The following is a 26,430-nucleotide window of genomic DNA, read 5'->3' as shown; positions in this document are numbered from 1 at the left end:
ATGGAGCCTTCCCCGTTTAATAGAAGACAATGGAATTCACAGTCTTTGAAAATCACTGCAAAAGAGCTTTCTCTAGTCAACAAGAATAAGTCATCCGCTCTTGTGGAGAGGTTCTCCAAGTAAGTACTGTGAGGCTGCTGAATGCAGGCTGCGTGTGTAGGTTGACAGCTGGTACCTTGAACAATGACTGCTTCACTGACCATTGCTTGCTTCTTAAAAATAATATAGATCTGTAGGCATTTAAGTTTCTGGTTTAATATGTGCTGGGGAAAAGTTTTTTCAAGTTGCTGACATATTGTTTCAGCAATCAGAATTATAATATCTTTTTTCTACTGTCAGAGAATAAAGTAGAATGTTTTCTGTCAAACTACAAATTGCAATTTGTTTTTGAGGGCAGAGTATTGGAGTGTAGGCGGTTATTGCCATTAGGGTTTTACTTCATCAGAAACGGTCTTTAGCTGCCTAAGCATGAACTACATAGGTTTCTCTGCTCACATGGCATTTCCTGCCTGGTACTATAGAAAAAGTAGCAGTAATGCATTATCAGTTAATTGGAGACCAGTTAGAAATGGTAGTGCTATCAACAGGTGGTGATAGATGTAACCCTCTAGTCAGAGTTCCATCAGAGAATTTCACAGTAGCTATGTTCTTCATAGATGTCCCCTGTCTTACAAAACTTGTGTAGAAAAGGGATATTACCCTTCACTTTTCTCTGAGAGATGGATGATGGGTAACAGTCAAATCCATAAAGTAATATTTTATACACTGAGAAAGCTAAGTGATGGTAGCCTCTACATGTTTTGCGGAAAAGCTTTTATTTCCTTAAGGAATTATGTAGACTACAGCTTGGATTTTCAATGGGATTTGGGCAACCAAGCCTCCTAGGTTATTGCATTAATAGCGTAGCAAGGTTTTGGAATATTTAAATCTTGAGTGTGGGAGAGACTTTATGGAGTCTATAGGGAAAGGATAATTGCATTCTGGACTTTACACAAACATAGCTCTTTAAGTTACTGTTTAAGTACTCTGTCCTAGGGAGAAGCTGCTTGCTTTGACCACTCTTGTTAAGGTAATTTATTCACTCATTGAAGCTTGATTACAGAACTTGGTTGTCTTGCTAAATGTTGATAATCCTTTGAAAAGGGCTTACTGGAAGTAATCCAAACTGCTATTCCTTAATCAAGTAGGGTCCCTCTGCATAAGCAGTGTCAGTTCCTTGGAAAAACAGAGTCCTACTTACTGGCTTTGCCAACACTGACACTCAGAGTGAGGAGCATAATTTTTCCAAATTGCTGTTACCTAACTATTTGTATGTGAAAACATTTTTTTCATTCCATATAGTATTTAGATTATCAGTTTTGTCAGGTCAGAGACATGCAAATTGCAACAGCAGAGACTTCAACAGTGCACTGTGGCGGGCTAACTTACAGAGTGAGTGGTCTCTGGGACTCTTCAATCCTTGTTTGTTTTCCAGTGTGGTACTTGACTTTCATCCCCCTGTCTCTCTTTGTTGCTTCTTCCAATATTGATCTCTCTTCCTCCATAAACTTACTTCCTCAGCATGTCTTGTCCAAATTTTGGAACCTTTATAGTACAGAGACATAGGTTAATATGTTTGCATTAAAGAGGACCAGCTACACTCCTTTAGCAGCTTTCAGTCTGTAGAGTAGAAATAAGTAAGGGTGCCATTTGTCTACTCTCTAGACATTTGTCTACGCTCTAGAGTAATGAGGAGAAATCTACATAGTAGCACACTATTCACAGCAGGGAAAAAAATCAATTGTTATAACGAAAAAATGAGTAATAAAGCAGGTATCTGCATGTAAGAATTTTTCTTAGAAGGAACTGAGCTGATGATATACATTAGTTATTGGTTTGATACGAGCAATTATTTAAAGTCTGAAGCTGATGACTATTATAATAGTAGTTTCTCATTTACTGCCTATAACATATTCGCAGTTGTATCAAAAGTAGAATTCCACAAATAAGAAAGATAGAAACATTTGCCCAAGCAGGCGTTGGGTGACATTTCTTCTCTTTGAAAAGCAGAGCTCTACTTACAAATTGCAAAATTTGTCACAGCTGACTAATTTGTGCATGTCAAGAGAAAAGTGCAATCACCTTGCACAGTATACTAATCAGCGTGGTCTGTGTGCTCCTAGCTGTGGATGTGCTTATGCCCAGTGGAGTGGTGTGCAGATTGCTGGGAGTTTTCTATAGCTTCTTAAAGGACTTTGATTCATGATCCAGGGTGGCTTATCTTCAGAGGGCTGTGATTACTGTTTCCACTGCTGGGGTGGTTCAGCTGCTCATGAAGCAACTGCTGAATTGGTGCAGTTTACCACCCAGCATAGTAAAATAAACTGGCACTTATGTAGATTTTCTGCGTATGCCAAGCTGTAATTTGTTACGGTTCAGCAGCTGCTGTATAAATAGCTGAGTTATTCCTGCAAGGGGGCACAGCAGACAGCTGGGTGGCGGAAACAATACAGCTATTCCAAGGTAAACTGTCTATATTTGAGAATCAGAGTGCTTAGGTAATGAAAAATATTAATGTATGTTGTTATTATAAACTGAATTACTTAAAATGTGTCCATCGCTTTGCATTGTTCTCGTACTATTTGCTACTATTTTTCCAGACTTTGTTTTTATTTCATAGGTCTGGGAAGTGCACAGAATCCTTGGGAAGTGCACACAATGCTTGGTGGGGGAAAAAAAAATCTCAGTTGTCTTCAAGAGCATTCAGTATTCTGGTTAAAAACTGTTTGTGTTTTTTTTTTTTTCTCTTTCCTCTATCTCAAAGGTATCAGAAAGCAGCTGAAGAAGCCACTGCTGAGAAAAAAAGAAGTGTAAGTATTTGTTTCCTAGGCAATAAGCAACAGCCTGCAATCAGAACAGATCACCTACATGTAATGTTTCTGTGACAGTTGATTTTTGGAGTATCAAAGTTCCTGCCATGTGTCCTACAGAGAACTTGGTTTAGGCATAGTGTTTGCTTTTGACTCATTCCTCCTACCCTTTCCCAGTGAGAATGAAAGGAAAGAAAATTAAATTCCTTGCCCAAAGCTATATATTGAATCACCAATTCGCTCCTAAGCGAAAGGCAAAACGAGTTAACCACAACACATGAATATCCACCTCTTTGTTCTTAGCTGTAGGCAGTTGTGTGGTACGTCTTCCATTCTTGACTAAATTTAAAAGTCTTCTTAAAAGAAGCTGCCAGTGTCTCTGAAATGTAATGTGTATGTCTTTGATAGCTGTAGAATCCATTAAGGGGGATCTTCTCTGAAGTGGCTTACAGGGTTCAAAATGCCCCTGGAGGAGGGAGAGCCATCCTTTTTGGCTCTGTTACAGCCTCACATTCTCTCCTGTAAACTACATTGCACTTACTGGTCTGGGGTCAGGGGACCTTGGTTGAAATACCAGGCACTAAGATTGTAGGTCTTTGTATAAGCAGATCCTCAGTTTAATTTTTATTTAAAAAGACGGGCAGTGTTTTCAGGATATATAGATAAGTCTTTGTTAGACCATACTGCCTTGACTTCTTTAATGCTTGGGGAGTCATTCTTTTTCTGTTTGGGACATAGGTGTGATAAAATAAACATTCTAAAAATTACTTTCCAGTCTTAAATTTTCTTATTGCTTGTATCAGGGAACAGGCAAGTCCCAAGCAAGAATGACTTGTGTTATGAAGTATGCCGGGACTCCACAGGCATCACATCCAGAGGTGTTCCTGTGGAAACCTGCTGCGCAGTTTTGAGTACTTCTGTTACATTACAGTATTTGCCTTATAACTTTAATACTTTCTTTTAAACAGAGTCAGCAAGCAAGCTCATATTTTTTGAAGTCTAGGTGGATTCAGTGTTCAAAATGTGACCAGAAGAGTAATAGGGCAAGAGACTTAAATCCTAATATAGCTGCTAATCCTGTTTAATTCCTGTAAGCCTTGCAGACCTGTTCCACTTGCAATGAGTTTGAAACGTAGTGGTCTCCATAAGGGAGAGAGAGCAAAAATGCAGTGGTGGCAGGTATTTGATTTGAATGAATTAAACATGGACTGGTCTGTTACTCTGGGGAGAGGTAACTACTTGTAAGCAAAACTAGTCTGAGAAGCACTTGAATGTGAGGAGTACTACTGCTCCATGTATTACCATCTAACTCACAGTGGTAAGGCAGTGCCTGTGACTTGTGTGCATGCATCCTGCCAAAAGCTTTCAAAGTGTTGAGTGAAAGAGAAGAAAAATTCCAGCAAATGATCTGGTATTTATAAATGCGAGCAAAAAGACATTTGTTGTCAGTGCTTAGCTTGAGCCTTATGCTGCATGGTATAAAATACTGAAGACAGATCTCTTGTAACTAAAAGGCTACCGTTAACTGATAGTAGAAATACATAACTCCAAAAAAGTAGTGGTTTCTGAAAGCTAATCTGTAGCTTTTTGGAAGGCCTACTAATTGTTGTCTCCTGAACCAGCTGGAAGACATTGCAACATTTGGCACATCACCCATCCCTCATATGGCTGCTTTTGCTATTGTTTGCTTGTTCTAGGACTAGAGACCCTTGTTGTGTGGATTTTGGTCCCCTTTCCTTCATGTGTGGATTCAAGCCTTCTGTGTGTCATTTAACTCATTAGAGCTTGACTCCCTTTTTCCTTATAAGGCCATCCTGTTTGCTCACTTCCTGCTTTAGCTCCTGACTTTTCTCTTCTCCCCCCTCCTCCCTTTCCTATCCTGGATGCTTTCTCCATGTGGCACAGTTGTAACTATTCACAGCTGTCTGAAAAAGCAGGGAGCTGAGAGCAGTACTGAGCCTTTAACTTCCTTTCGCATAGAAAGGAAGTGCTTTAATGCTTCATCAGGCATATAACTGGAATTAACTTCTTGTTCTTTGTAGATCACAGAAAATCTTCCCCCCCATTTTAAAAGGGGGAATCTGAGTGTGTTAAAGAAGAAGTGGGAGAATCCAGTGCTGGGAACGGAGTCTCGGAAGGAAACGCTACGAAGCAGCTGTGCTGAGGTTAGGCACAAGGTCGCAAGCCCCGGGCTTGGAGTCGGGAGCAGCCCTGCTTCTTCCCCAGACGCGGAGCAAACCCCGGGGGCTGGTGCTACGTCTGACGCCCAGGCCCCTCCGGGCACCCCTGGCCAGCTGCAGTGTCCTGGTGGTGACAGCAGAAAGTTCAAAAGCCACTCACCAGAGAGTGGTAAAATGGAAAACTGTCTGAGAGAGTCCAGAGAAGCGGAAAAGCCTGAAGCCGGTGAAAACACGGACTCTTCGGGCAAGATCGAGAAATACAGCGTTCCACTGAACAAACTCAAGATGATGTTTGAAAAGGGTGAAGCGACTCAGACCAAGGTAAGGATCTGTCCCTTCAAATCTTAAGAGAAACTAAAACTCTGCTGCCTCTTGGGCATCAGGAAAAGTCCCAGGAGGGAGTGGCTCTGAACTATTGACTCTGCAAATAATTGTATTCATTGTTGTAGTTGAAACATAACGTAGCTGGTGTTAATAACTTATGTGAGCTATACAAGTATGTGCAGAGTGCTTGGAGTTGTGGCTATTTGTGATTGCTCGGGAATGTAAAATGAATTTGCTTGTGAAGGGGGTACAACTTAAGAGAAAAATAAGTATGGAATTTATTAAGACTTTTTTTAAAAGCGAGTTGGGATTGTTTATATTTTGTCATTAGATTGAGTTATGCAAACATGAATTGTGTAAAAATATATATGTGTGTATGTTTATATAGAAAAGAAAAAGTAACTGAAGTGAGCTGAACAATCTCAGGCAATTGCAATTGAGATGGAAGTACTGCCAGAGTTAAGAGGGGTTTTTTATATACGTATCAGTATGTGAGTCACACATATGCAGAGAGAGAGAGAGATGTACTGTGAAATACTCCCATCTTTTCCTTGGTGTTCTCTCATCTTTGTATCTTAACAAATGTTTCTTATCGAAAACGAATCCTCACGGGGGAAAAAAATAAGCAGAGATAGCCAGACAAGCTCCTGCCTTCACTAGTTTTGACTTGCAAATGCACAGGGCTTGCATTTTTCCTACAACTGCTCATGAAATCTGATCCTGCATGTGGACTGCAGACTGTGTGTCCCGGGGGAGAATTGCTTAACTAGAAAATGAGTTGCATATGCTAGTGACTTGCAACATAGTCCTGAGGCCTTGATGCTGGTGCATTTTCCAGTTTTCTCATAGTTTCCTATACTTCTGGCTTTGTTTTACTGCTGGTGGTTTTCTTGCAGTATTGAGTAAAACAAACAAATTCTGTACAAAAGTTGTTTAAATATATAACAATTAAGGGCTTTAGAGGAGCTCCTCTGTGTTAAAATCAGTTTGGGGTCTGTATATAGTAATTTCACAACTTAGATTTTTGTAGTCTTTGTCATTATGTAAGAGCTGCCCATACTATCATGTCCATTGAAAGAGTGGGCTGTGGAGGGTGATCTCCTGATAGCACTTCTCTGAACTCTTGCTGTAGGATTAATCAGTCAGGATTCCACAGGAAAGTACCGTTTTGCAGATGGGCTTCAAGTAACTTTATCTTAGCCTGGGGAATAAATTGTTTCGGAGCTGACTGAATCTGGAACTGGTATTTCTGCCAAGCTTAGTAATTCAAATATTGTTGAAAACCGACTGAACACAGTAAATACCAAACAGTAGGTATGAAACTATTCAGGTTAAGTTCAGATTATTTTCCTATTCCAAGTTCATCTGGTTACTTTATATTTTAGAAGGGAAAAGGCACAAAATGCTCTAAAGTTTAAGTGTATGGGGGGGAGAGGGTGTCTTTGTAGTTAGAAAGCACTATTGTAAGATTTCTGATTCTGGGAATTTATCTGAGGACTGGAGGATGATGTCATGCAGTCACGTACAATGAAGATAGTTAGGCGCTATGGGGACACAGATCTTTTTCACTTAAGGTAGGAAGTAACTACAGCAGTGGTATAAGTTTGGCTAACTGCAAGCTCTGTGATTGCCCCTTCCATTTATGCTTTTCCTGAACTCTGACCATTGATAAACCCCTGGTTTAAGTGCAAGCAAGGCTTCATAGAATCATTCAGATTGGAAAAGACCCTTAAGATCATCGAGTCCAACTGTAAATTCAGCAACATGGCTGTAACTTCATGACAGTAAAGATAAAATGACTTGCCTGGTTGCTGGGCAAGTCAGTGGCAAGAATCCAGATTAAAGCCTGGATTTCCTGACTCAATCACCCACTCTAAACAAACCTATTCTCATTTCCAGGGTTATAAGCAAAACCTCCTAGTTTATTCATTTACCCATTCTGCCTTCTGCAATTTAGATACAAGATAGATCTTTTTTATTGCATCTTTGTGGAAAAAAATGCTCTAAGCACGTTAGAGGTAGGCATGTTGGTCTAGACTGGTTCAGCATTAAGCAAAGACTGAGCATTGGTCTCTTATCAATTCCAAAGAATTCTTCCTGTAAGTGATAGCGAAAGCATACACAAGGAAGATCAGGAGAAAAGAAAGAGTAAGCAGATACGCAGTTCTTAAGTTGTCTCCAAGTTGGCTTGTGTTTTTTCTTTAAGGCAAAAACTTACTGTCTTGTGTAGCTAACCTCATGTGCAGGGTCACTTTTGACACAGTATATAATGAAATAGGTGTAACTTTTATTTGGTCTTTTGCCTGACAACTCTTTGTGCCCCAGGCAAAATGCTGTTAACTCTGTATGTGGTACCTCTGCACTCACCTCTTTTGTCTTAGAACCAGACATGAGGCTTTCCAGACATGAGGAATATTTTATCTCATTTTGCAAGTAGCAGAAGCTGTGGCATGGGAATTGTGGCCCAGCCAGGACTGTAAAGGGAACCGAGTGGTATATGCATAAGGTTGGGAGTCAGGGATTCATTCTTGCAAAAGCTGTTAACCTTCCATGAGCTGTAATCATCCTAATTACTTACTTGTGGTTGGTCAGTCTATTGATTGTAATGGGCAAAGTCCCTCATCTTCCCTTCATTAAACTTTTTTTCCCCTATTACTCTGCTTTTTTCCCCACAATATAAAACTGTTGATATAAAATCTACACAACATTGATTTTATATTTGTAGGTTTTAGTACTAAGACGTGTGCAGAAATATCTCTGAACTCTAGCTAAAGGTTTTGTATTTTGGTGTTTTGGATTTTTACGGTCAAGACCTAGGCTAATTCTGTTATACAACTTATCTACAGAAAAGTTGTGAAGAACTGAAATTTTGAAATTCCAGCTGAAATTGTAATACCTGTAGATATCTGAGGTGGCAAAGAGGAAGGAGGAGAGGAGCTGGCAGGACTGTGGAGGTGATTCAGTTGACGGAGTACTTAACTCAGTCTGTTTAGTTGGTCACGAGGTGGCTGCCTCTGATAATTGAACTTTTCCTGCTGCAGTGGATTCCACAGCAAGGTGGTACAATGGGGGAAAGCTCTTTGCTCTTAAGTCAGAACTTGCCAACCTTCATGAAGGTCCTACGGAGTCAAGCAGAAAAGTCTGTTTCTGATGAATATTGAATCCTTTGCTGCTGGTAAAAATATGGAGATTTTTGGTTGTCTGGAAGAAAACTTTGATTTTGTGCATGCGTCTAGATGAGGTGCTGGAGCCTGATCCAGAATTCCTGTTGGTGAGCGCTGACTGAACGCTTGTCATAATTGTTTGACAACACACTGCCCCTTGGCCAACTCGAGGTTTAATTTGTTTAATAATCAAATTAACTGATAATTGAGAATTCTTTGTCTTCTCAGCATGAGGGCAGTTCAGCATGATGTTACTGGAGAAAGACTACAGTTAAAATAAATGGAATTGAGATTCTGAAACAAAGGAGAATGAGAAGAGGCAATCTTGATTTCTGACTGTCTTTTTCTCCTCAAAAGTGCTGATGGTTTCTTTCAGCGAGGTTGGAATCCCAGATGCTGGATCTAAATTACTTGAATCAAGACCTTTGTTCCCTACTAGTGAAAACTTCCTTATGCACTCTGCTGCCAGGCAAACTTCCCATGTGTCTATACTGCAAACTTGTTTTTTCATGTGTAGCTTTGTCACTCCTGCTGTGTACAAGAAAATGTATGTGGTGCCATATTATTTAACTCCCCCCCCCCAAAACCCAAACCCCCCAAAACAACCCAAAGCCAGGACAGTGATAAAATAGTCAGGGGTTTCAAGTGGGCTAATAAACATGTTTTCTCTTCTGTCTCCTCAGAGGATCTTGGCTTCAAGTGTATTCTCTCTGTAATGAACTTCTTTGCATACTAAAAGTTAGTCAAAAGTTAGACCCTTTGAGAGACAAATTTCTGAATTGTAAGACCTTCAGACTTGTGGGCTCCAGGTGACATTAAAGCGGACGCAGGCAGGCTGAATAAGAATCATCTAAGGATAGTTTGCACAGAATGAGGAATCTGCAAGTCCTTACAAGTGTGCAGACACTCCCAAACTGAACCTATCAACACACTCAATAGAAGGAAAAGACTTGTCATAGCTAAGCTTTTTTCCAGTAAGAAAAGTTACCAAAGTCTTAAACCACAGAAATAGAAGATATTTCCCATGCTAATGGAAAAAGAGGTTTTCCAGCTGCATTTTCCTTTCCTGGTAAAGTTGCTGTTTTGTATGCCAAAGCAGCCTGATTTTTCACAGTGATTATCTTACAGTGCAGTTCTGTTAAAATAAAACTTTGGAATTTCCTTCAGTTTGGTGACCAGCAAATAAGAAACTTGTTGGAAGGTGGGGGGGGGGGGATGTGTGGTCGAAGCATGTTGCCAAACCTGCCTTTTTCCCTGCATTAGCCTCAATCTTAATTTCCAACTGGCTCTGTGATTTAACTCTTCCTAGGGAGGGAACAAAGGTCTATCGCCTTCTAGTATTTCATAGGTTGACTTTCAGCTGTGAAAACATCCTATCTTGATGAAGTCAAATTAAACTGCACTTCCATGAGCATTTATCAAAGCTGCTGAAATTTCTTTTCACAATTTCTTTTACTGAGCATTAGATTTTGGGGAGTTGTTCTCAACAAATGAGTATCAAATCTGATTGAGGCAGTCAGAGCATCTGTGTGGTAGTGCTACAAAACACCCTGTCCAGCACTGCAGCCTTGCAGATAGTGATTATCCTGGATATCTGAGAATATTTATCTCTAGCACTCTCCTGCTTAAGCTTCAGCCTTATCAGACCTAATTAGGGAATTATTTGGTACCAAATGCATGAGCTGTCCAAATCAAAACAAGTAACTTTAGATAACTTCTACTACAATAGTATTCATTCTTCTTTCTGTTGCTGAAAATCAATGCAAATTTTTGATAGCTTTCTCCTTTCATCCTTTTTCTGATTTTAAATCTTCATAAAATGACCTTAAACATTAGCTTCAAAAGAAATTGTTTGAAATGCAAAAATCTAGACCGAAGTTTTGTATTTGGTGGTAAATGGCTAAAAATCTGATCTTTCTGGTTCTCTGACTTTTCAACAAAGATAAGTAGTCAAAGGGCATCTACTGACCTCTTCAAGAAAGTGTTTTCCAGGTGACAGAGGGTCAGGTATTCTGTGATCAAACTTTATATTGGTTAAATAAGATGTCACCTGCTAGACTTGTTTATTCCAGTAAAGCAGATTTGCTAGTGACACCTGTGCATCTTAAAGGATTATACGCAACAATCTTTGTTTGTCTAGGCAGCTGATAGGTGGGTCTTGTCTCTAACAGGTCCCTAGAGACCAGAGGAAGACAGCAGTCGGTAGAAGGATTTCTGAAAACAGCCTCTCTTCAGAGGACTTTGATGTTGGCCAAGGAGAGAAGAGCCATAGTACATCAGGTCAGTAAACCTCATGGTTTGTGTTTTGTTTTGGTTTGGTTTTTTTAGTTTATAAAATAAAACTACTTTATACAATACAATGGAAATAACTTTTGCCTTTCAGAAATGGAACGAAGTGCAGCCATCTTCCATCTGTAAAGTCCATGCGAACATCGCATTTAATGAATTAAGTCTTGCTATGAATTTTAAACCATTATACTCTTAAGCATGGGAGCCAAGGCACAGGAGATAACTAGCAATTTAAGGAATGGAACCCATTTTTTTCCCTGTGTCTTAATCCTAGGACAATGCTAGAACTACTTTCAGTAGTCAAACTAATTTAGAAAGTAGCGAACAGACAGACAAGACAATATGCCTTCTTCCTTCTTGCTTTAATTCTCATCCCTCCTACCTTGTCCAGACATGGGTAACTACAGCTAGCCTTATGACTTGAGCAAAATTATGTATTTTTCATGTTTGGAGACTCTTTTCTAGTAAAGCATTTACAATCTTCTGTGTTTTCAGCCTATGGCTAATATTGTATCTCACTACTTAGGGTGCACATTATGTCCTTATTTGAACAATACTGGAGAGAATGGCAAGAACTACTTACATCTGTGTATTGTCCCCAAGAGGGGCCTTAATGATTCATACAACTTTTTAGTCATTCAAGGCGACTAGCTAATGAAAGGTCAGGTTTTTTTATCATTCTTTATTGAACAATTAAGCTATTACTGAAGACCTACAAGAAAGTTAGGTAGTAGAGCAGTCACATGAGCTGGCTTTTTAAGCCTGTTTGGCTAACATCTGAAAGCAAAAATGAAAGATGAAAGGCAAGTAATGGGGCATAGTTCTGAGAGTCAGGAGATCTGCACCTACGTAAAGACTTAAGTTCCCAAATGTTTCTTTCCTCTTGAGGTAAAAAGAGATGCTTCAAATGATCCTGCAAGACTAAGCTGAATTATTTCATAACATGTTTGTTCTTGAGATCTCATGTGTAACATGTCATGCAATAAATTACTTTTATGGAGAAGGTGGAAGTGGCAGGTGAGACTTCTTTCCTTGCTTCCCATATTTTCCCCAAAAGACTTTGACAACTATTCCACTACAGGAATGATGTATATTTCCGTTTAGCCACTGTAGCAGCTGCTTTCATTTGACAGTAACAGCAAAACAATCTTCAATGTTAAAACTGTTTGCTCTCATTACTTCCAAGACCACTGGCTGGATGCTGCATCTGGTGAATACGTACTTCTGAAACTATCTGGATCAATTACGAGACTTGGAGCATAAACCTTTGACTGAAGCATTTCTGTGCTCTTCAGATCTGGAATTTCTGTGGTCTTGGGAGTGGTGAAGGGATGGGATTTGTAAATCTTTCTGTAGATAGGTCTACTGGTGTGCCTGAAAGTCACCCTTTATTCATGTACTTTTTTTTTTGCAGGGCATCTTGTAGATACTAGTCCAGCATTCAGCCCAGATAAGGCAGAGACCAAGAAAAGCCTGGAAATGCCTCGCTTAACAGAAACGTCAATAAAGGATAGGCTGGCGAAGTATCAGGCAGCTGTGTCCAAGCAGGGCAGTTCCACAGGCCTCATTACCATGGTAAGTCTGTTCTTTGGTGTGTGTAGAAGTGAATTTTTGTCCCAACCTGAGACTGGAAAGAAGATCTTAGAGAAACCAGGTTTTTTGAAGATAATGCCATCTTCTTTTGAAAATAACTTTGTGCCCATAGGAGTAATTTCTAATAAAGAGTTGCCTCTACATACTGCAGGAAGAAATAAGTATTTGCATTTTCCTCGAATAATCTTGAAAGTTTTCCAAGGAATTAATTGCTGGCACCCTAACTGAGGTCCTTCTGAAACATAGCTGACATTCTTTTTCTTTCTGCATGTCTGTAGCTCTCTGCATGCTTGTTGTTGGGTTTTTGGGGGGGGGGGGTGTTGGTGGGTTTTTGTTTGTTTTTTTTTTTTTTTAAATGAAACTCAGTTCTGTACTGTACATTAGCTATAAGCTAGGGGAAACTGATGCACAGTAAGATGGAGTGACTTTCAATGTCATACAGTGCATAGAACCTGGATCTCTTGGCCTGCAGCTTTGGGGTCTCCAATCAGTTTTCCTCCCTTCTGCTTTTGACCTCCCTTCAAGACTTCTCTCCCACTATGTGAATCCAGTTAGACTCTTGCAGTGAATGAACCTGTGCCAATTTTGCAGATATTTGATGAGGAAATGAGCAATTAATGAATCATGGCAAAGTATTGCAGCTGAAGAGACTGCAAGAATCTAAGCTTTTGTTAAAAAGTGCTTAAGTACATTTGGTGGAACTGTCTGATACTTTTGCTCAATGATGGGAACTTTTATTGCTTAAGTATGACTTTTATTAACCAGAGTAATAAATTTTAAGAGGCTAGGCCTTTTTAAGTTAGAAAACTTGCACTGGAAATAAAAGCCAAAAGTGATGGTTCTAAGCTTTGTGGAAGAGTGCATGCTTCCTGGGTATCTTTGTAGAGAGACAAAAGTCTCTACCCTCCTGAAATGATTTCTGAATTTCATATGATGTGTGCGTCTAATTCTCCAACCCTTGGGAGGAAAGTCGAGTAAACTTCACTGCATGAATGGAAAGTAATTGCAGCCAGTGCAACAAATCTGATTAGCTGCTAATTGCTGATTTCGGCATCCTGTTTCTTGCCTGGATTCAGTTTGCTAGATTGCCTTTTCCAGTTTGTGGCTCAGAGCAGTAGCTGATGCACTAAATTATGTCCTAATGGCAAGAGATTTACCATAGATGTCTCTTGTGACTCTTGTTTGTAAATCCCCAAAGCTATCAGTTTGAATGTTAGTCCACCCTGATGCTCTCAGGATGTCACATTTAGCAGAATCTCTTTTGATTTTGGCCTGGCACATCGACAAGGGCAGCACATAAGATGAAGCAAACAACGGTTTCTGAGGCCAATGTTTGCAGTACTTCTGTGTTCCAGTAGCAGCCATAATTCTTGGATATTCTCCTTCCCTGCTGACAAAGCAACTAGGGCTCTTTTGATATGGTAGTGTGGTATTTGTACTTCCTGTCTCTTAAAATGTGTCACATCTGTGCTACAAAGGAAAGCTAGAATCTCTCGGGAACAACTATTTTGAGGGCATTGTGGTGTAATTAGGCTGGGATTAAAACTGATAGACACTTTTACAGTTGGTTAGAGTAAGGGTGAGAAGCAATCATTTCTATGCATTGCAAGCGATACAGGAAGGGGAGGGAGAGGTGATGGACAGCATATTTAGAGATGTGTACAATAAAATTCTAACATTCAATTACGTACCTATTAGACGTGGTTGGTTTTGTGCAGACTTGTTTACAAAATCCGGTAAGATGCTGGTGCTGGCATTTGGCTGTTTCTCTTTCACATTACAGAGAAGATGCCTTGTGAAAGGCACGAGTCTTTCTCCAATTATCTTGTATCCTGTGGCAATGAAAGAAACACGAGGTCTCACTGGATTTTATCATTTTTTAAGTCCGAAAGATTCTTCGGTGAAAATCTTAAGTCAGTTTGTCAAGAACAAAAATCTTGGTAGATAACAGAATTAGGTTTTTGACTAGTATTGAAGCAAGGGTAGGATTTGCTTTTATGTTGAACTGTGTTTTTCAGTTACACAGTGCTTTAGATAGTGCTTGTCTTAAAATACTTGCAATTTCAGATGAAAAGTTAACGTTTCTGGAAAAGGAAGATGTGGATTGAGCAAGGGAAATGAGAGTTGATTTTAAACAGGAACCTGGAAGTAGAGAAAAGGGGTTGTTTAGAAAAATGTTGGCATTACCTCCATAGAGTATAGTAAAATTCTACAGCCCCATCTTTTTCTTTATTAGAATGTATCATTTACCAAGTTTGTATAGATATTCATGCCCCTTCCTTTAATTATCACTGTATATACTAGGAAAACAGTTTAAAAAAGATTTTAAGAAAAATAGAAAGCAACTGCTTTCCTAGGGGAAAAGAACCTGTCAACTTTCAAGTGCTTTATTCTATAGAATGAGATTCAAGCCAGTGAAAGTGAACTCAAGAATTACAAATCTGAGCAGAAGGAGAATATGCCACCAAGTCTTGAGGACTCCATTTCCTATCAGGATGGGGAGAAGGTAAGATGTTCATGCTGGTGAAGATCAAGGACTTCACTTTAAGTGGAACTAGTTGTAGAAGCGCCCCTGATATACTTGTTCCACATGCTGTCTAGAAATTGAATATGAGCAGCTGATACAGATTATTTACATGCTGCAGAATTCCTGATTTTTTTTTTTAATGATTTTTTTAGACTGTATCTGAATTGTAAGCTAGCAAGTCTCTGTGGAAGACTTTTAAGCAGTTCTAGAGAATATCTAGAGACAAATTTCAAGTTTTCTTGGAGACTTCCCCTGTCTTCTCAGTAATGACATGCCTGTAGTGTGGCAGAATCCTTCAGTATCATACTTACATATTTTCTGATGACTTCAGTAGCTGACTAGGGCTGAAAACTCTTGACGGTTCTGTGAGAGTTTTGTTCTGTTTTTTTTTTTTTCACTCTGCCATTAATTTCTGATGACTATGATGAACCTAAACTTTTTTTGTGTCATGTTGCCTAACTGTAAAAAGATGATTCACAGATAGGTATTTGTTTTGTTTGTGGGTTTTTGTTTGTTTTTTTAAATAAAATAAAAAAGAAACCACACCAGAAAAAAAAACCCATGAGGAGCTTTGTGTGACACAAGTAAAAGGAGTTTGTCACTGTTTCTTCTGCATTTAGTGGCTAAATTTTGATTAAGGTAACCGAGAATGCTGGTTTGGGTTTGTTCCTGGTTTTGAGCTTCAGCTGTAAATAGAGACTAAATTACTCTGTGAATTAGAGATAATAAAGCACACTCAAGCATTTGTATACTAAACTGGCGACAGCAGACGGGATAAAAGTAACTGAATAATAATTGGGGTACTGTGTATTCCAGCCATTCTGAACACGTGGCAGCCTAATGCCAGGAGGGCTTTTAGAGCTTTCCAGCCTTCCTTGGGCAAGGGGCCAAATTGTTGCTTTCAGCTGTTCCTCACTGACAGCTGAGCAGCTTCATGTTCAACTGATCGCGGCTGCTTTTTGCTAAAAGGTGAGTTAATTAAAAGAACACCTGTTAAATCAGAATACATCCCTGTTGTTGAATGGAAGATTTGAATAAAATTTCTTGTATTCAACTGTAGTTGTGAAGTTACTTATTGAGGTGTCCAGGTGCAATAAAGAACCTGAATAAAACATTGTTTGGGAGCCAGGATTGTCCTTTTGAAATGACATGATGAACTTTGGAAATAAGCCTAATTAAAACTACTAGTAGTGAATGTCAGAAATGGGAGTCCTCTGGCAAAAAGGAAACAAAAGAAACTTGCTAACCTTCTCTGTCATTTTTCACACTGAATCCATGAAAGATTTAGTAGTCAGACATGTGTGAGACTTTAACAGCCACAGAACATGCTGATGCACTTCCCAGTATACTAGAGTTACAGTTATTTTTTTCAGTAGACCAGAGTATGTTAATTTTTGTAACTTGCTTCCTCATTACCTCATTAATTTGCAAACTTCAGTTGCTTGCAATGGACCTTTCAATCATTAAAGTGAATTAGTGATGATTTGCATTTAATCTTGTTACAGTACTTTAGTTTCTCAGTGTAGCTACTTAAAAGTATTTGATTTAATAGTAATAGTGCCAAGTTTAATGAAGAAATATGCATCAAGAGCTTCATCTGTAACTTGTTTAGTGTCTGAAACTGGTTTATATCCAACTCTTCTAAGAAGTTTTTTATATGAGTCTGTTTCTGAAGGAGGATGAACAGGAAAGGTGCAGGCATGTTTGTCCCAACCTGGGAACAGCCAACTTCTAGTTCTACAAAAGCTTTTTTTAAAATTCCGCTCTTCTTTTTCTCTTTTTCTTTTTTTTTTTTTCCCCTAAAGTACTGTCTCTGCTGAATGTTTAAATGTCATAGATTTGTCAAATGTTGGAGGGAGCCATGAGATTTCCAGTAAATGTGTAGTGCTTGGTGTCAAGGGATTTCTAAGTAAGAAAACTTCAGACGTACATCAACAAAATCCACAAGGATTTCTGAAGACAAATAGATAAAGGTGTACAAGCTGCAGGTGTTTGGGAAAACAAAAATACGATGTTTTTGTGTGTGAATACTATGACAGATGATCTGAATATTGCAAGACCTGTAGAATGATGAGGATATCTACCTTGTAGCAAGGACTAACATCCTTGGCAGTCAGCTGGACCCTGCCTTGTGCCTTACAAAACAAAAAGTAGCTTCACATGCACCTCAGTGTGGCCAGTCTCCTCCTATTTAAGTGCTTACAGTGTCAAACTGGCTGTTGTGTTACTCAGGCCATGATTATTCAGACTTCAGAAGGTCAAAGGGGCTCATTGTCTAATATTCTCTTGCAGGTTTCTGTAGGTGAGAACAGTTTGTCTTTCCACTCTGGTCTTCTAGAGGATGGCACTGGTAAGCACTTGTTCTGCCTCAACAAGAGTAAAGCACATGGCTGAGGAAGAGCACTAACTCTGCCCAGTTGTGTGTAGGGTGCTTAAGATCAGTCCTGTCAAATGATGAACTTGACCCAATAAAAACCTGTCTTGTACTAAAAATCTGACCTATGCCTAACTCAAAATTTATAAGAATTTCTTTGAGGTTTACAAGTTCATTTGCAATTGTAATTCTAAGACATCTGTAACTCGTTTGCTCTGATTGAAGACATTTAAGTGTAGCTTCCTCACCATTTGCGCTTAAAGTAATAGCTGTGGCAACTACTACATCAGTCAGTAGGCTGAAGTACTTATTAATGCAGGAAAATTACCCAGTGTCTTTGGTGTTGTCCAGAGATAGACGAGTTCCTATTCAGTAAAGTATGTAACCACATTCTCACATTGCCTTAGCTTTACACCTACATTCAAGCCCACACGTGAGCACTTTGCAGAAATGAAGAACAGTTCCTGCAAGTTAGATGTTGGATCCCTGTATAGTTTCCTTTACATATCAACTTAACTTTCCTGGTAAATCAGAAGAGTAGAATGATCATGTTTAAATATCTAGATCTAAAGGTTTAATAGCAGATGTTCAAGAAAAAATATGTTGGCCCTTAGCTGGTAGGATTGCTGTTGGGTCTTATGAGCATAAGCTTTCCATGGTTTTAAAGTCATTGTAATTGCCTTTTCTTCCTCCTCTGCTCCCTTAGTTGGACAAAACTCAGAGAGTGAGACAGAAGTTCAGAAACCTGTCAGCGCAAAGCAGCAAAACTTTGGTTCTAAACCAGCTGGCCAGACAGATGCATCTCTGCCAAAAGCAGTGAAGGTAAAGCAGCTATTTGGTCTCAAACATTGGCAATGGTTAAAACCAGTTTCTCTATCTAATACTGAAAAGCCTTAATACAACTGATGTGGTCACAAAGGATCTGTCAGTAACTGTATCAGTATCTGATGTGTCTTCATCGGACTGTGTTTCATGACAGAATGGAAAAGCATCTCAAAACTGTCAGTTTTTCTTCAAAGACTAAGTTTGAGTTGCTTGCTGGGAGTTGCCCTGCTGCTGTTAAAACAGCGTGCCCCTGCAACGGAGGCAGTCTGTTTCTCTTCAGCATGGGAAAAAGGGCTTGAGCAGGGGATCCTATCAGGGCTTGTCTATGCCTCTTGTAAAGTCAGTGCTCCTAGAGATTGGCACTGAGGTCCTGATACTGATCTTGAGAACCTTTAGTAGGCTTGGCTTTCCACCCTCCTCTCTCAGCTGTTCCCAAGGTAACTGCAGTTGGTAGCAACTTTATAGTAAGGGCACTGTGGTGACTGACTCCACAAAGATTGAGTTTGGCATTCTGAGTAACAAGTCTTTAATGTTACATTTTCTTTAGCAGGAGCTATAAAGCATAAAGCAGATGGAGAACTTCTTGGGTAGGAATGTATTTGCTAATCTTATTAGACACACAAACAGCAGTGCTGAACATTTTGATCACACGGTACTTTCTTGTCACGTGTGCTGTCTGGAGTTAGGATGCCTATTCCCTGGGCTGCCACAGACTTCCTGGCTCACTCCTGAGGAAACAACTGTGCTTTTGTTGTTTTCCCCATCTTTCAGAGGAATGGCACTGACCTCATGAAGACCAGTAAGATGTGGCTTCCTAGTGTTCTGGAGTATAAATGCCAGTATGCGAAACTAGAGCTGCCTATAACATTGTTGTAATCTCAGTCTGTCACAGCATACAAGATACACACAACCTGTGTGTCTTGGTCCTCTGGTATCTCTTTGTATTATTAGAACCATTTTAGTCCTCTGCCTTGTTACTGCTTTAGATTCTGCACTGCCAAGATAGAAACCCAGATGCCGTTTATTCATGTAAGGTTCCTATTTGTCTCTTCCAGCTTCTGTCTCCTGTTCTTGGTTCCTAACCTCTACTCCTGCCTTCTGCTTCCCTCCTAATGTGAGCTCAACTCTCAGCTTTCTCTCAAGTTTTTTTTCTATTTATCGGGCCTCACCTTCCTCCTGTAGCTCCTATTTGTAGTATGTCTGGAAAGGAATTTCTTTCTCTTCACACCCCAAAACGCCTCTCCATCAGACATAGGGCTCATTGTTATACAAGTAAGTTCCTCTTCTCAGGTGGGGATGTGCATTGCAGAAGCATATGCCAGCACCGTCATGTCATCTTGCGAAACTAAGCTTTCAGGGAGAATTACTTTCTGATGGGCAAGCAAATTGCTGCTGCCTTGCTCCCTGTGGTAAGCATGGATAATTACATTTTTGTCTGCATCAGTAAACTCTCATTTTTTTGAGATTTTGATTAGTGACTCAAAATTCAGAATTCATACGCAGTTTCAGCAGCACCTAGAAATTGTACTTTTTTTTCAAAAGGAACTCTGAACTTGTGTTGGTCAAGCTGCCATCATAACTGGAACTTTAATCTACTATAACTTCAAGCAATGCCTTAAAAAAAAAAATTAAATACCTATTAAACTGGAATTAAATTGGCAGCAAACTTTATGGTTGTGACAAACTGACTTCAGCTGGCTCTGTCTTCAGCAATCTGTCCCTCACATAACTGTAACTTTCATTGCCTAACCATTGTTTCTAGTCTGTTATAAATAAATTGCTGTAATTATGTCTTCCTGTGGCCTTCCTGTTTTTTCTTTAGCTATCATATTTTTCCTTAAAGCTTTTTAGCAAGTTTGTAGCAGGTATTCTTTGTCAAAGAGAAGCTACAATATCAATGTGTCTATGCAGACCCATGGTAAGGAGCCTGGGCATTCTTTTACCCTGCTGCTAAAGTAGTTGTAATCAACATGCAGCCTGAGACTGCCAATTTCTCAACTGTAAGTTATTTAATTTTTCCTTTAAAGTGTCCTCCCTATTGGCCAACCTTAATAGATTCCAAGAAGTGAATGGCATCAAGTGACCTTTTTTCATGGACAATGTACTTGCTTCCTTGATGCTGTCAGAAAACAAAATCTGAAACCGTTGCTGTACAGCACAACAGTGACACTTGACTCCTTAGTGTTTAAGTTTACCCTTGCACTAAACTCTCAGGAAATTATCTTAGTGAGCACATAAACAATTTTAGCTGTTTAACCTCAAAGCCCTGCTCACTTTGTCTTGAGCAAGTTTGAGGGCTGCGTGTCCTGAAACCTGAGTATAGTTTCTTTGCGATAGAACTGGAATTGCTTACAAATGAAGTCAGAAGTGTTTCCTGCTGCCTGCATCTGTGCTGAGACTATTTCCTCCTCTTTGAGGAGAGCATTTAGCAAAAGTGGATCATTTCAAACTGTTGAGCAGCCTGTTCCACTCCTTTCCCCTCCCACCTTGTACCTTTTATTTTGTGATTATTTCAGTTCTTTTTCTGCACTATTTTTTTATTTTGTTAAGTCTCATACTGACTTTAATCTACCTGAATGTTTCTTCATCATTTTCCTATCAAGAAAAATTGAGGTTGCAGAAATAGATTAAACAGCTTTTGGGGAACTGGCTCAGTCAAAAGTTATAACTGAGTTCTAGTATTTTGATTGTTCTTTCTCAACCATTGCTCAACTTGTGATGCTTCAGCTGTGGAATTCACTAGGGCAAAATCTTGGCTCACCGTCAAGCCACAGCAATCCTGTGGGCCTGCCATAGCCTCTTCCTCACTCATTGCCCACCAGAACCCGCTGTACCATAATGAGCATTGAGTTGCAGAAAGTGAATTTCTGCAATTTTCTGAGAAATCTGGAAGCCATGCATGAACCCAAGCCAAGTCCCCTAGCAGTTGATTAATTTTCCAGTTAACAAGCTTTCTCTTCTTCCCGTAGAAATTTCAGTTGCCAATGAAGGAAACCTGTGTTGGGTGTCAGAAGACTGTGTACCCAATGGAAAGGCTCTTTGCCAACCAGCAGGTGTTTCACATCAGCTGTTTCCGCTGTTCCTATTGCAACAGTAAACTCAGGTAAACACACTGCTCCATTTGGCTGCTCTCTAGGAAGTGTAGCTTTCCTCTTCAGCAGCTGAGTAAGGTGCTGTTCAAGCTTAGCTGAGCTGAAGGCAACCATAATCCAGTGAATTGGAAAGGAGTGTAGAAGTGGTAATACAGTCCTAGTTCTGCCAGTGGCTTTTGCACTTAATGCAGTCTGTTTTTAAACTCTTAATGTAATTTTATGTGGGGAAAAATATATGTCCAACTTTGTAAAGAGCTCCTGACGTTTGCAAAGAGGGACGTACGAACTCATGAAAGCTGTAAGCTTGTCTTTTCCAAACATGTTGGAAGGCTGAAATTGAATCTCTTCAGTAACATAACTAAAATATACATCCGTCTCAGTGGCTGAGACACAGAATGCTAACATTTGACTTCATATCTTCCCGAACAGTCTTGGGACATATGCATCTCTGCATGGGAATATTTACTGCAAGCCTCACTTCAATCAGCTCTTCAAATCTAAAGGCAATTATGATGAAGGCTTTGGACACAAACAGCATAAGGAATTATGGGCAGGCAAATCTGAATGTGAAGAATCCCTGGAGAAAACTGTCCATGGTGTAAATGCAACAGAAAGTCCACAAAGCCCAGGAGTAGAGGATGCCCCAATTGCAAAAGTAGGAGTTCTGGCAGCAAGTATGGAAGCAAAAGCTTCCGCTTTGCCTGAAAGAGAAGAGAGACCAGCAGAAACAAAAAAGCTCAGGATTGCCTGGCCGCCTCCATCTGACCAAAGTATTCAAGGAAGTGCCTTAGATGAGGGCATCAAAGTATTCAAACCCAAATGGCCCCCGGAAGAAGAAATTTCCAAGCCAGATGTGCTGGAGGATGTAGATCTGGATCTCAAAAAGTTAAGAAGATCTTCCTCACTGAAAGAAAGAAGTCGTCCCTTTACAGTCGCAGCCTCGTTTAGAACAATATCTGTTAAAGGCCATAAAACAGAGAATTCTTCTTCTCCTTCTAAGGCAGAGAGAGAGGTGTTGAAAAGAAGTGAGGAACTGGAGAGAGAGGTTGTGGTAGACAAAAAGCAAAAGGAAAAGAAGGTTGAGAATAGGAACATCAAGAGTGCTGAAGAGAAAAATGTAGCGGAAGAATGGGAATTGTCTGGTAGCAAAACAGTGGAGCATAACTTTGTAGAAAATGGCCAGGTGAATGCAGAGACAGATGAGGAAGAACACACTATGGAAGAGCAGGAAATCGCAAATGAAGAATTTCTTGAACCAAATTCTCCTAAACATTCCAGCTTAGCCAATGTTGTGACTGCTAAGGAATCATCTCCTAACCAGAATCGCAAATCCCAAGATGTTGGTTTCTGGGAGGGTGAAGATATGGAAGATCTATCTGTGGAAGAACAGATCAAAAGGAATCGTTACTATGAAGAAGATGATGAAGAATAAATTGGCCTTTTACTAGAAAACTTGCTGCAAGGTGCTGGGCCTTTTTAAATCGGTGTTTTTAGCTTTAACAAACAGCTGTCCTCCATGAAAGCGATGCTATACTGCACATCGACATTAAGGGAATCCTATGTACAAATTATCTCAACTAGAAAAATACTCTGGAAGCCTGCAAAGAGTGTATTTAGGTGCATGGAAACAAGTATCTGGCTGTGGGTTAGCTTCAACAGGTAATCTCTGTCCACAGCACAAGAACAGAGCTGTTCTGTACTCCTACTGTCTTATCCTTTTAGAGCTTCAATAGGTATTTCACTAACAATTTACGGAATTTCACTGTACTCACAATGGTGGCGTGAAACAGGCTTTCTGTAATACACTACTTTTACCACTACAAATGCTACTGCAGTGCTTAGGGACCAATTTCAAAGGGACTTTCTGGCCTTCTTTAAAAATGGTAACTTAATGCACTTTAATACATGTAAAGGGCACAACTGGGATTTTTTTTAATAGTAAAAACATTTATGTGCTTAGTATCCAACTACTAAAGCATCTTAAATTGAGTGCAATGTGATTTTCTTTCTCAGAACTGCCTAGGATCAATTGAAGACTCCCTACTCTCTTTTATTTTTCTCTGCGCAACTGGAATGGTGTGCCCATTGCCGGAACATATGTATTCTAGTGCTTCTCCAGAAGCTGTGCTGACAGATCTCTTTGAGGACAAGTGAACACTTTTGCAGTAGCCTGCAGGGCATTACTTTTGCATTTCCATATGCATTTGAAGTGGGGTTTTTGGTTTGGTTTTTTTTGGTTGGTTGCTTTTTTTTTTTTTTTTTAACTTGGAGTTCATTATAATTCATTTTAAACTGCAGATGATATTTTTAAGGCCTTTTGACAACTTTGAAAACCTACTTGTATCAAGCTGCCATAAATCTTCTCATTATGGCTGTGAAATTATGCTGCATTGCAAAAATCTCTGGAATAAAACCATCTGAACAGTGAAAATTTCTGATTGCTAGCATTGAAGCTTCGTACATTTTTAAACTTGACTTCATTTATTTTACAAACAATGAAATCTTGAACGGGGGAAGGAGGATGCCCTTTTTTATATTAGCTTTTATTTGTACTGTATTCTCATGAGAATTAGCTCTTAACTATACTTGAGGTGTAAAATATTCTGCTTTCTTAACAGTCCTGCTAACTACAAAACCTTCAATAAAGTTCGGTCATTTACATTAAAATTTAGTCTGAAGACTGGATTCATACTCATTTCACAAAGAGGTGGTATTTTAAAAACACCATGGGAGAAGATGGGTGAAATACCGGTGTTCTTACTGGAAGCTGGAGACCAGCCAGTGATTTTTCTGGTGCCACTAGGTGACACTGTGTATCCACTTTTTTTCTGGTTGACAGTCAAGTGGGCAGATTGTTCTCTGGTATGCAAGAGCGTTGTGGAAGGGGTATTAGAACAGGATGGGCAAAAGAAAAAAGGATGTGCAGGTATTTTATGCTTCCATTTCTGGCTTCAGGTTGTTCTCAGGCATGGTAGCTGAGGACAACTGAGAGGGGGTTTTTTCCCCCCTTCCTATAAGCCGCTTTGTATTGCAGTTATCTTCCCTTAAGCCTGAGGTGGGTTTGGTTGGGAGAGACAGGGACTAAGACCTAGAAGAAATACGGTAAGCATCCTGCAGCAGCATAAGAAAACGCACGTGTGTATGACATATATATAGGGGAAGGAGGGAGAGAAGGGAAAAGAAGCCTGCTATCTACCTGGAAGGTATTAGCAGTTGCACATCATGAGATGTACAACCTACTGCTAATTTTTCTTTCTTTTTAAGGGAGAAGTAAGACTTGATTTGTATAGATAGAGGTATTGCAAAACTCTGAAAGCTGATGTGCAAGCACATGCTGCTTTCTGTAACCTTTCTCTCTTCCTAACAAAATCCATTTGGTATCAGATTTCCTCAAAATACTAAGCAATTGGAGATCTTTCTTACTGGAAATTGTGCTAAGTGTATTTGAAAAGGAAGGGAAGAATATTTGTTGTGGACTTGGATTTATTGAATATGCCTACTACTTGTTTCTTGGGAAACGCAATTGTATTTTACAGTGCATTCCTGGTTACATGATACTAAAGCAATACTGGCTGCAGTTACCAGAGACTTTAATGGTATGCATCATTAGTTCTAGTTAAATCTGAGGCATCCGTGAGTCTCTGAGAGACAAGGACCCTTAGTGTTCAGACTGGCTGAACAAGGAGAAATTAGTACAAGTGGTACTTTTAAATAAAGTCGTTGATGAAAAAAAAGTGATCAGATCATGAACTAGCCTGTTCTTGAATCTATTAGTTATCATACTATTTGAGTGCTTAATGGGCCATTTAATTTGCTCTCCACTGGACAGATGCCAAAAGAGCTATTATATATAAGATGGATCATTTGCTACAATGTACAAGGAAGTTCATGCTGACCACCTTTATGGAGATTTTTGAGAACCTCATTGAAAAGCTTACACAAAGGCCAGGCTTTGTTACTTGGTTACCCTCATCCGAAGACTGTCACGCTAAACCACTGATTTTTTCTGAATGTTTTAAAAGCTATAAGGAGTATCTTATACTTTGCCAACCAGTGTACCCCTCGCTCCCTGTGTTGTGCTTAAATGTTAAACCACATGGCTATTAATACTAGTAAAACTAATCCTGGTATCTTACCATAAACTCTTCACATGAGAAGTTGCCCTATCCTGCTTGCAGCTCTGGGGCCCTTCCTTTCAGAGGTGAGTCAAACGCGCTGTGAGCCCGTCCGAGGAATTCTGCCCCTCGGGGATGAGGGGGAGGTGGTTTATCTACCGGAGTTGAGTAGCAACCGCCTCCGCAGCGTTCAGGCTGGGCTCGGCGCCTCCCTCAGCCGGGGCCTTCCCGGGGACAGAGACCGGACTCTCCTCAGAAGCGCGTGCTTTAGGCCCTATTAAAGACTGTCTTGAGGACTTTTTTTTTTTTTTTCCCAGTCAGAACAACTCGTCTCTGTTGGTAGAAAAACCCCCGAGGGTTCGGAAACCCGTAACGAGCCGCCTTCGCGCCGCGTCCCCCTGAGGGAGCGCTGAGGCGACGGCGGGCGGGAGCGCGCGCGCGCCGCCGTGCCTGAGAGGCGAGCCCGCCACTGCGCCTGCTCCCAGCTAACGGTCCGCGGCGGGGGGGGGCGTGGCCGGCCGAACACCACCACCACCCCTCGCCCGGTTCTGCGCATGCGCCCCTGGGCGCCGGGAAGGAAGGGAGGGAGGTGCTGGTTCGCGGTGCCGCCCCGCTTAGTCGGCTGCGGTGGCCGCCTCAGCTGCGGCCGCCGGGAGGGAGGCGGAGGGAGGGAGGGAGGGAGGAGGCGGAAGATGGCGGCGGCCGCGGCGGCGGCGCTGCGGGCCTGGTTCTGGAATGAGCGCTTTTGGCTACCGCACAACGTGACGTGGGCGGACCTGGCCGGGGAGCCGGGCCCGCCGGGCAGTGGGTTGCAGTACCCGCGGGCGGGCCACGTCCTCTCCGCCTTCCCGCTGGCGCTCGGCATCTTCGCCGTGCGGCTGCTCTTCGAGAGGTGAGCGTGAGGACCGCCCCTGCCGCGGGGCTTCCCCTCACGGGGGCGGCCGAGGGGGCCCCCTCAGGCGGCTGAGGCGACCGCGACGCCTCCCGTTCCCGCCTCGGGGGCGAGCGCGCGGCGAGGCCGCCGGTGTCTCTTAGCAACGGGCCGTGAAGCGCCCCGGGGGGGGGGGGGGGGGCAACGGGGGGGGGGGCGCGCGCGGG

The 26,430-nt window shown here is 40.8% G+C and overlaps 2 protein-coding genes across 3 annotated transcripts in view; both read left to right on the top strand.

Moving 5' to 3' along the window:
- Window positions 1-23,059, top strand: LIMA1 (LIM domain and actin binding 1). The gene is made up of 10 exons (XM_010566514.1): window positions 1-119; window positions 2,804-2,849; window positions 4,892-5,350; window positions 10,689-10,797; window positions 12,221-12,381; window positions 14,798-14,905; window positions 17,219-17,276; window positions 18,007-18,122; window positions 21,095-21,228; window positions 21,647-23,059. The coding sequence occupies exons 1-10, from the start codon at window positions 1-3 to the stop codon at window positions 22,647-22,649; spliced, it is 2,313 nt and encodes a 770-aa protein (XP_010564816.1). The 3' UTR covers window positions 22,650-23,059.
- Window positions 23,060-26,022: 2,963 nt separating this feature from the next.
- CERS5 (ceramide synthase 5) overlaps window positions 26,023-26,430 on the top strand; it is an 18,913-nt gene continuing 18,505 nt past the window's right edge. For both annotated transcript variants that reach the window (XM_010566513.1, XM_010566512.1), the window contains exon 1: window positions 26,023-26,224. In XM_010566513.1, coding sequence (XP_010564815.1) covers window positions 26,025-26,224 — 200 coding nt within the window. In that variant the 5' untranslated portion in view covers window positions 26,023-26,024. The remainder of the gene's footprint in view (window positions 26,225-26,430) is intronic.

This window comes from Haliaeetus leucocephalus, unplaced genomic scaffold (assembly GCF_000737465.1).
Source record: "Haliaeetus leucocephalus isolate CR32 unplaced genomic scaffold, Haliaeetus_leucocephalus-4.0 Scaffold214, whole genome shotgun sequence".
Taxonomy (NCBI): domain Eukaryota; kingdom Metazoa; phylum Chordata; class Aves; order Accipitriformes; family Accipitridae; genus Haliaeetus; species Haliaeetus leucocephalus.
Note: the sequence above shows the minus strand (reverse complement) of the source record. Positions and strands in the feature narration are given on the sequence as shown.

What these genes read in the sequence shown, in the direction of transcription:
- LIMA1 (XM_010566514.1), top strand. Translation starts at nt 1, where the DNA reads ATGGAGCCTTCCCCGTTTAATAGAAGACAATGGAATTCACAGTCTTTG. An exon ending in CTTGTGGAGAGGTTCTCCAA is followed by an intron (nt 120 to 2,803) that starts GTAAGTACTGTG and finishes TCTATCTCAAAG; the next exon opens with GTATCAGAAAGCAGCTGAAG. An exon ending in CTGCTGAGAAAAAAAGAAGT is followed by an intron (nt 2,850 to 4,891) that starts GTAAGTATTTGT and finishes TGTTCTTTGTAG; the next exon opens with ATCACAGAAAATCTTCCCCC.